We start from the raw sequence: 10,520 nt of genomic DNA on the forward strand, positions 1-10,520 counted from the left end.
AAAAAAAAAACAGGCGCACCGAACCGGCGGTTAATGCTAGCTAGCCACCCAATATAAGCCCTGCATACCGTAACCGGACGATGTGAATCCAGGTGCACGTGCATTTTATTATAATTTTTAAAATGCTATTCAAGTTTTAGAAAATTAAAATGCACGCATGTATATCCTATGTTGATAGTTATTTGTGCAAATTTTGGCATGAAAAACGATCATGTGTAATCTACACATGAATGTGAAAATGGAATTCCCTATTTCCGTGAACAGTACACAACCAACTATTATAATGTCATTTGGATATTTTATCATTTTCGTGTAGGCCACATATAATCGTATTTTTCGTGAAAACTTGCACGAGCAAATATCAACATAATATGTACATGAAAAATTATTTTAACTTTTATTGAGATTTTCAAATAGCATTTTTTCCAATATTAAAGAAAATGGTTGACCCGGTTCATCATGGTATTTTCTTGTGCAATTCTATCCCCAATTTGGCTCCACGCAGAGAGTCCAACAAGGAAATACTATACTACCTCCATTTCAAAGTTTAATGCTTATATTATTTTTAGAAAGTTAAACTATATCAAGTTTGACTAAGTTTTTACCAAAAAATATTAACATGCAAAATATAAAATTAATATTATTAATAGATAATGAGATATATTTTCGTATGGTATCTACAAAATATTATATTTATTGATAGATTGTTCTAAAAGTTTAGTCAAACTTTACTTGGTTTGACTTTTTTTTTCTAAGGCTTAAGTTTTGGGTTGGAGGTAGTAGATGGATACCGATGCATTGAAGTACTAGTTCGACGGGGCCTTCTATCTATAGTTAAATGTACACATCCGGTCTGTTGATAGTAAGAAATTAAGGATGCACATTCATTACTTGATGAACAATAAAGCGATCTGTTGATATAAGGAATTAAGGATGCACAGGTCCTTGCAAATATACACCACTCGGATGGACTGCATGAACAAGCATTATTAATTCATTGCAAGTTTTAGATTCAGTGCATACAAGATAATTCGTACCAAAACTAAAGAGAATTGATTTGGTGCGGAGAGGAGAGAAAAAAGTTCTTGTTTTTCCTCGAGACCCAATATATTTGTTCAAACAACTCAGCATCTTTTTCACCCAAAGACACGACTATAACACGCAAGGATCATAAACAACGATCTATGTTCACTTCCTTGTCAAGTATAGCCAGATGGATACCCGCAAAAAAAAAAAGTATAGCCAGATGGAAGCACAACAACACAGATCAGTATTTGATTTTTCAGTTTAATCATTTACAACCAATATAATTTCAGTTGCATAAACATGCAATCTATACAACTCTACTAGTTACTTAATTTTCAGCACCATCACTAGTGCACTAGTCCACAGCTAGCCTCTCTCATTTCATAGACTGGCTACTGAATTCCTTTGTTTTTCACCACCAGTCCACCACTAGTGCACTCACTCCACACCTAGCTTCTCTCTCGTTTCATATGCAGACAGACAGATTACTGAAACATTTTCCGGGACAGCATCCTGTATTCTTGGCTCCTCGACCACTCGTCCACCTCTCGCGCTCGCATCACAGGCAACGGGTGTGACAGCTCTCTCGTCTGAGCGTTGCTGTAAAACATACAATTAACAATTTTCCGTTTTGTTCAGTTTCCACAACACAGCAGTCTCAATAACTCAGTTAGATCAATGGCTGTTCACTTCATGGGATCAGAATCTAACCGGATGTACCACCCAACCGGATTCGACGAGGCCTTGTCGTACGAGCGGGCCTGCTCCAGAAAGGCGTCCACATTCAGCTGGTCCGCCAGGGACGGGCACCCTCCCGCCAGCTTCATGAGGACCGACATGACAACCTCTTGACAGTAAACAACAGGCCCTATCAGATTACACGCTGGGTGATGATGCTAAACTAGTTACATCCATAAACTATCAACTAACACCACAAAAGCGAACGTCGTTGCTGAATGTGTGAATGCATGGTACCTTGGGGTCTTTCACTACGAGAAGGGCTGCCCTATCGCATGTCAGCTCCGCAGCTCGCAGCCACCTGAACAGCTGTTCTTCCAGGAACCCGGCAACCATCCCAAAACCTGAAAATAGTGCAGAAATGTTGTTACCATCAGATGCTATACAGACCTACCTCCCGGTTTTTTGAATACATTGTGTGAAAGATAGGACTTACCAGGGACAGTGTATGCTCCTGTTGTTAGTATGTTGGCAAAGGTAAGCCACACGCCATGGTCGCACTTGAGGTGACCAAGCTCATGTGCCAAAACAGCCTAACCAAAATACAATGACCTCCAAATGAGTAAACCATACGGTCGACATGCAGCGGTATCTAGTACCCACACATGCGAAATTGATTTTCCGTATCCACGTAATCAAGAGAAAGACACCTCCGTAACAAGTGACGGATATTATCTATTGATCTCTGTGTCATCGTACCTGTAGTTCCTTTCTAGTGAGTAGTTCCACGAGGCTTGTGTGAACCACGACAAATGGCTTTTTGCCGTTGATTGCTAAGGTGTAAGCATTAGGAACGGGATTTTGCCGTACATATAGATCCGGAGATTCTATGTTCAAGGTTTTTGCAGCTTCAATCATGAGCTGGTGGAGTTCTGGCAACTGAAGAGAAAGAAGAGATTGTGAGTGCTTTAAATTCTGTCAGAGTGCATTCACATGTGGTTATTGTGATAGTAACAGTCCTAAGGTGAGAGATGCAAACATAAAAAATATTGTACTTCAGGTCATATTCCAGTGACATAAGTCCTACCAGTTCATCATTGCAGCTTATAGTAGCCACGGACAGAAGTCTGTATAGGTGTATGCTAGCAGTTCAGAAAGCGAACCAGATTCAAGATAGTATTCAGTTTGCATACGTTACCTGATTCTCAGAGACGAGAACAGAGGATCCAATGTTCTGAAGAACCATAACTTGCTCAGAAACCGGACCTATATTATCAAAAGAAAGTAACAAGTAAAACCATGTTAGCTTCTAGAAGTACATATGTTGGGTTATGATGGATGAAAACTAGTAGCATGAGAACTCCTGACAGTATATTTTCCTACTGGAAGCAGAGAAGTAGAGTACCTAGCAAAGCCTTGCCTATATCATTGAGCCCAGGAATTGCTTTGAGCAGCAAAGTGTTCTACAAAACATGAAGAGGAATACCAAATTAAACAACAGACACAGAAAAGAAAGGAAATAGAAACTAGGAACTGACCTGCTTGTCGAGGGGGTGTCGGATGTCGTCGGCGTCGAGGCCCGGAGCAGCGGCCGCCGCAGAGGAGGCACGGGCAGAGACAGCGATGGAGCTAGTTCCAATGATCCGGCGGTGGGGGCGCCGGTAGTAGGTGGTGGTGGAAGAGGAGGGCAGCTTAGGGGTCAAGCAGAAGCGGCGGTGGATGGTCTGGCGAGGGAGCGTGGAGGAGAGGCAAGCCGCCATGACCACAGAGGTAGCAGTAACTAGCGGTAAAATGATGGAACTGGGAACTGGAATTGGTAAGAAAAGAGGCAGTCATTTGTACTCTTGCCTTCTTCAACATCAACTTCTTCTTCCTCCATGTCGCTGTCAGCTGTTCAACAGACGTGTACCATCTCACACCTCTTTGTTGTCATAAAATTTCTGGCCCAAATGCTCTCAGGACTTCACACTGAGAAGGAAGACAGTCCATTTATTTGTCCCCCAAAGGAAAAGAAAGTAAAGATACTGAATGTATGGCCATGCTTGTTTCTGACTTGGATGGACTAGCTACCACAAATATAAAGGGATTGGGTTGACAACAAGCTACTCCTATGTCTGTCTAACAACAGGAACTTCCAGAGCATGGATATATGAACCATGAAGCCCGTCCTTGTCTCCTTGATACAGCTTCACTCAGTTTTATTTCACCTGCCACGACGAGCACAGAGCTCATCCTACCAAATGTAACACGTCAAAATTCCACTCGTTTTCCGCCTTTTACAAGTAATGGATGACGAATACAACTCATAGACAGTATTCATAGAATGCTGAGGAGCACTCGATAGACTTCATCAATATTAGTTCTATGTTGAAACACAAATGCAATTGTGCTTTGATGGATCAAAAATTACCACTGTTGACTGATGCCTGGAAAATATAATTTTATGTTTCTTAAATATACAGAAAAAATAGGAATCCCTAGAAAGTACATAGCAATTATAGCACAAAGTATGAAATTCTATCTGTAAATGGCATTTTACCTGCTATATCACCGAAATAAATTAAGGTGAAACCTCAAAACGACAGTGTTTACACCATTCTCCTCAATTACGCTCCACTCATCTGAACCATTACTGAAATTTCTAATTACACGTTACCAACCAAAGCTATGAGACAAATACTACATATGCAAGTACTTGGCACATGTATATATAATAATGATTTCAGCTAGAAGTGAACTTGCTGGGCAGATAACATATTGAAGTCATGGGGAATATGAGTAGGCAAATGTATAGATATGCAAAATTAGCTGGTCAAACTTCCATTACCATGGAGTACAGGAAGGCAATGGGTTAAAAAAAACACAGAATTGAAACAAAAACTTGTCATGCAAAACAAAGTAAACCAAGATCCTGCATTTTGGGAAGTTATTCCTTTAGTTGTTTGTAATTAAATGGGGAAGTGTCAAGCCTAACATACCATAAGCCTGGTTTATCCTCGAAAAATGGCTAGCAGACCTACTTCCAGCTACAGAGATGCGAGAAAAAACACTAATAACAAAAACAACATATAAGGAAAACTAGTAACAAAAACTCCAGCAAGATGGTAGTGTGCCTGATAGATGTACCCTGACAAATTTTAGTTGTTTCTCGGCATATTCAGTGTGCATACTTCATTGCGCACAGAAGCCTAATCCCTACCAATAGTCTCCACAAGAACAAACTCCATCCTTGAAATGGTGGAACCTGCTTGAATCTCTTACAATGATGTCTCTGTTCACAATCTTTGACATCATCTTGATGGCAGCATGGCAGTCTAGGCAGGTAGATAGATTCTTCATAACTCTAATTGGTGTCCCCGGTGGGGTGTTAATCAGAGCAAATGCAATGGCCAATCTCTCACTGCGGTATTTCAGCGACTCCAACTTTAGGTCATCGTCTACTTGATACAAGGCACAGCTAGTGTCAGGCTTATATCCTTGTATGTCCATCTCTCTGTACAACCTCTCTAGCTCGTCTTTAATCTCAGCTATCATTGAGTTGGGTTGGTCATTCGAAGAAAAGCTATAGATTTCAACCCAACTGTAACCCAACTCTTTCCTAAGTCCTCGATCTCTCATGGCCTTCTTCATACGTGCAGCATCTTCCCATTTACCAGCTTTCGCATATATGTTGGACAGTATAACGTACGGTGTCGCGTCTGTGGCCCCAATACTGAACAGTTTGTCAGCTGCCACTCTAGCTAAATCCTGGTTTCCATGGATCCTGCAGGAGTGAAGAATAGAGCTCCAAATGATTGTATCATCTCCAAATGGCATCTCGCTCAACATTTTCTGAAGTTTATCGAAACGTCCCAACCGGCCTAATGTGTCGATAACACACGAATAGTGTTCCTTCCAGGGAGATATGCCATACTCATGTTCCATCAGTTCAAAGTATTTCATACATTCTTCTGCAAGACCATTGTGACTGCATGCTGACAGTACACTCAAGAAGGTGACTGAATCTGGTTTAAACCCATAGCGAAGCATACCTTCAAACATCTTGATGGCATTCTTTGCCTGCCCGTACTGCGCGTAGGCTGAAATAACAGCGTTCCACGAGATGGAATTCCTCTCAGGCATCTCATCAAATGTCCAGAGCGCCTCATCCAAACAGCCACACTTTGCGTACATGTCAAGAAGGGCACTTCCTGAGAACACGCTGGCCATGTGGCCTGATCTTATTAGGTAAGAATGCAATTGACTTCCTAACCCGATCATTGCCAGGCTCGAGGAAGCCTTAATGATGCTTGAAAATGTCGCCCTGTCCGGGCTCACACCAGCTCTTCTCATGTCACAGAAAAACTGCAGCGCTTCTTCCTGCTGCCCATTCTGAACATGACCAGTTATCATCGCTGTCCATGAAACGCCAGTCTTGTCATTTTTGTTGGCAAAACTGGTCTTTGCAGCGTCGAGCATGCCGCATTTCGAGTACATGTCAATCAGAGCGTTGCCCACAAGATCCTCTGAAGAAAGGCCAAGGAGGACCAGCTGAGCATGTATCTGCTTCCCAATCCCAATGTGAGGCAGCAAGCCAGCAACACTTAGCATAAGGCAAGGCCTGCCTATCGAAACCGAGCACCTGCATCTCCCTGAACAGCCGCAGCACGGTGCCGGCACACCGGCTCCAAGCATAACCCGCGATCACGACATTATACAAGACATTGTCGCGCTCCGGCAACTCGTCGAACAGCTTCTCCATCTCGCCAATGCAGTCACATTTGGAGTAGAAATCCAGCAGTGAGTTGTTGACGAATACATTGCGCGCCGAGGCAGCTCTGGCGACGAGGCCATGGTCTGGCGGCCGAGGCGGAGGTCGCCGACGCCCATGGCTACAGCGAGCATGCTGGAGAATGTGAACTGGGTGGCGCCAAGGCCCGCGCTGCGCATATCCGCGAACAGGTCCAGCGCTTCCCGTGCAGACCCTCCTTGGAGCAGCCCATCATCAATTCATCATGGCCTTATAGGTGACGGCGTCTCGTCGAACACCCTCCGGCCGGCAGCGAGGATGCCGTGCTTGCAGTAGGCATCGAGCAGCGTATTGCATACCACGACGCTGGAGCGGAGGAGGCCGAGCTTCACGGCGAAGGCGTAGAGCGAGGCGGTGGTGCTGGAGGTGGCAGCGGGAACGTTAAGCACGGTGGATAGGGCGAGGGCGACGCCGTCCGGGGCGACGTCCTCCCTGAGCATGTCGCGGAAGAGGGACAAGGCGTCGGCGGCGCGGCCGGGGGCGGCGGCGAGCGCGCCCATCATGACGGTCCAGGTGAATGCATCGCGGAGGCGGAGCGGGGAGGAGAGGAAGAGGCTGTGCGCGGCGGCAATCTGGCCTGACCTGGAGTATCCGGAGAGCATGCGGTTGAGGGAGAAGGCGTTGCGCCGGTCCGGCGCCATTTGGTCGAACAGGGCCCGGACCTGCGCGAGGCGGCCGGAGGAGATGAGCGTGCCGGTAAATGGCCGGGTCGAATCCCGTCTTGACCATCCGCGCGTCCGGCGGCGTGGCAGCGCCGGCGCCGCCGCCGGCGACATTGGCAGTGGCGATGCGGGTGGGTCTGAACGGGAGGAGGCGTATTACGGGGGGAGAAAGTGAAGCGGGGGACGGATTCACCTGCCGCCGTAGGATTTTCATCGGAGTGGATACTGAGTTTCTTTTGAGCCACCGGAGACGAGGGCTCGAGGAGTGAGCTCGAGCACATCTACATCACAAGACCTTAACTTACATGAAATTCAATTCGGCTCACACGTATCCATATGAATTTATTGTGTGAAAACATATTTCAAATACTCCACCGTATAAAAAATCTGAAATAAAATTTTACATCGATATTTAGACACATAAGCTTTCGAGAAAAAGGAATATTGACGAGGTTGTACCCTCGCCAATGTCCAACATTATGGACTTAGGTTTTGGGAAAGTCGACGCCCAAAGATTCCGAGAACGAGATGGCACACGACGTATCCAGGTCATGTTCCGTCAGTTGCACCGCAGCAGTTGCCACCTCGGTTGTGACATCATCAAAAGCATCGGCTCCTCCCATGGTGGAGCACTCGAATATATTTCAGAACTTGGAGAAATCTGCGGTATTCGACTCAGTCGTTTACAGCCTATACATGACTTTCACACAGTCATCCACAGGCTCGCGGGCTACTCCCATCGGAAGCGATGGTCGCGTACCCGATAAAAATGATTGGAGCCTCGTCGACAATAACGGACTTAGCAGTTCCAACTTTCATGTCCAAGAGAAAAACGAACCCGAAGGTTGCTTTACCTTCGAAGGACCCAAAGGTTAGAAATTTGTTTACGGACCCGAAGGTTCCAATAATCCGGGTTCGAGCCCGGGGGCTCGTATGTGTGTACGGTAACGATGTTTTGCTCCGGCAGTTAACCAGTTTTGATTTTATCGAGTAAATCTGGGCTCGTTATTCCATCATTTACGCGTACTTAATTATTCGGCGATTACCAGGCTTGTATCTTTTGAAGACCCAATGGATTGGAAAGTATTGGCTGGTGTCAACTTCGATCCATGCCCGAAGTTTTGCTTCAGCCAGTCATTCGGCGGCTACTGACGTGGGTATTACCTATCAGGTACTCATTATTGTTATACTCAGTGCGGATTATGGAGGTGGACTAGTCTATTACAAGAGTCCTAGTCTATTACAAGTTTCTTTCTTTCAGTTTTCCTTAGTCGATATTACATGCGGGTCTAGCGTGTCGAGTCATTGTGCTAGTCCACCTTCATAATCCGCACCGGGTATAGCAATAATGAGTACCCGATAGGTTATACCCACGTCAAATACTTTTTTCTAACTCATGTAAAAAGATAAATTTTGATGCTTCCACATGACTGTTTACGAACTTTTTTTTGGTCTTTCTTGTGTAGGTCACGTAAAATGTTTTTTCTCCAAATACTTGTGTGTGAACATAAAATGTCCTTATTTTTTCATCTTTTTTCTATTTTAATACCTTTTAAGGTAAATTTTGTATCTTTTAATTGTACAATTCAAATAGATCCTAATCCAGAATGGTGAGAGGCAGACTGGACATCGGCCCTTGCTCCTGATAGTCGTGGATAGTCGTGGGCTGTGAGGTGGTTGTCCTGTCCCATAGCCCACAACTTCTATTTGTTTTCCTTTTTTCATCAAAATTTTTAGAAAAAGATCAACCTTCGCAAAGGGAATTAAACTCTCTCCGCACGCGACAAGTGGCGAGTCGTGGTGCCAAAAATTTCTGGGAAAGTGATCTCCGTGTTCGCCACATGTCGTAAAGGGAAGCAAGGTGGGAATAATGGAGGAGAGAGAAGGACAGGAGAGGGTGGGTTGTCTCAGCTTTTCTCTTTATTTTTTAGATTTGATTTTCAAAATAAAATGTCTTGAGAACCGTAGTTCCAAATTACGAGCCGTTTTCACTTTTGTGACCCTCGAGACAAGATCTTCAAAAGTAGATACCATATTGATAGGTTTCGAGACACTTTTTTATGTACTTCTAATACTAGTATGGTTGTACTTGTGGTGTGTACCAAATTCTACTTGTGCTTGAACTAATAAGTACTTCTATTTTAGCGTATTTGGTGTAGCTTTTCTCTTTACTCGGTAATTGTACTTGCACGTGTATGTGATTGTACATTTCTACATTTATTTTCTCGTGTGTGTGACTATACTTCTGTACCTGTACTTGCACTCGAAAATAAATAAGGTAGTAACTAAATTAAACTAAACAACTGAAATAAACTAAATAAAAGCGGTAAAGATTTGTTTGTTTTGTGGTTTTGAGTGGAAATAAGAAAGAAAAAGTATTTTCGGATTTTCGGATTAAAATAGTGCTGCAAATAAAAAGTAAGATAAAAGTGATGGAAAGGTGTTTCTTATGATTAAAATTGGACCGGTGTTCATGGGTTCATGTAACATCCTAGGTTTAGAGAACAAAAATTGGGAGAACACAGCAGTGTGCATTGCATTCATGCATAGAAAATGGTAATTTTCACGCTTTTGTTTAAAACCTTCAAAGTGATCGAGGTTTCTCTTACGTCGGTGGAATTGAATTAGGTCATCGACGTGAGTGCGATGAATTTCGACATGACCTTTGTTTAAACTATTGCGTTTTGGGGAAGCAATTTGAATTCGATTCAAATAGGAATGAAACAAATTCAAATAGGGATTTGAATCGGAATTTGAACCTCAAAAAAATAATTTACATGTTTATAATATTTAATAATACTAAACAGCTATTAAGCATTTCAGAAATTATAAATCAAATAAGTATAAGTAAAATAGGAATGTGCAATCAAGAACTAAACATTAAAAATTATCATCCATCCATTGTAACTGTACAACCATTATAGAATTATTATTTCAAGTTATAAAAAGAAATAAAATATTACAAAATAAGATAATAAAAAGAAACCCTAAAATAATCTTGCTCTTCTCCAATTCTCCAACATCTACTTTTCCTGCAATAGTAGACTAAAACAAAAGAGGGTTGTTGATTGGTTAGAATGTATGCATCTCCTGAGGAGATGCAAATTTAATGTTGGAGCTAGTACTTAGAAATCCTGGGAACTAGTCCAGAATTCCCAAATTCACTGGAATCATCAAATTAAGCAAGTAGGTAACACTTTAGAAGGCAACAAGAGACAATTAGAGAACATTTATCCCGATTCCATCAAAGGCATCAATGAGGCATCATTATAGGCAATCATTCATCATATCTTTAGGAAACAAGGGCAAATAATTGATAGGCAACTAAGCAGACAAAAGGGCAACCAAGTAAATACCGGCGACAA

The 10,520-nt window shown here is 43.0% G+C and overlaps 1 protein-coding gene across 2 annotated transcripts; it reads right to left on the minus strand.

The window, feature by feature from the left end:
* Window positions 1-1,249: 1,249 nt before the first annotated feature.
* LOC124661861 (protease HtpX homolog) lies at window positions 1,250-3,541 on the minus strand. 2 transcript variants are annotated; one of them, XM_047199750.1, is made up of 8 exons: window positions 3,243-3,540; window positions 3,110-3,167; window positions 2,903-2,970; window positions 2,464-2,643; window positions 2,201-2,297; window positions 2,002-2,108; window positions 1,738-1,871; window positions 1,250-1,626 (listed from the first exon to the last, which is right to left on the minus strand). In XM_047199750.1, the coding sequence occupies exons 1-8, from the start codon at window positions 3,462-3,464 to the stop codon at window positions 1,512-1,514; spliced, it is 981 nt and encodes a 326-aa protein (XP_047055706.1). In that variant the 5' UTR covers window positions 3,465-3,540; the 3' UTR covers window positions 1,250-1,511. The 2 variants fall into 2 exon arrangements, with proteins under 2 accessions (XP_047055706.1, XP_047055707.1); XM_047199751.1 differs by lacking the exon at window positions 1,250-1,626 and having other exon boundaries at window positions 1,744-1,873; window positions 3,243-3,541.
* Window positions 3,542-10,520: the final 6,979 nt, after the last annotated feature.

Source organism: Lolium rigidum, chromosome 6, assembly GCF_022539505.1.
Source record: "Lolium rigidum isolate FL_2022 chromosome 6, APGP_CSIRO_Lrig_0.1, whole genome shotgun sequence".
Taxonomy (NCBI): Eukaryota; Viridiplantae; Streptophyta; class Magnoliopsida; order Poales; family Poaceae; genus Lolium; species Lolium rigidum.

Excerpts from the sequence above, each read along its gene's own strand:
- LOC124661861 (XM_047199750.1), bottom strand. The coding sequence starts at position 3,464 with ATGGCGGCTTGCCTCTCCTCCACGCTCCCTCGCCAGACCATCCACCGC. Across the intron at positions 2,644-2,902 it reads TTCTCGTCTCTGAGAATCAG|TTGCCAGAACTCCACCAGCT; the intron begins GTAACGTATGCA and ends CTTTCTCTTCAG. Across the intron at positions 1,627-1,737 it reads CCGGTTGGGTGGTACATCCG|CAACGCTCAGACGAGAGAGC; the intron begins GTTAGATTCTGA and ends TATGTTTTACAG.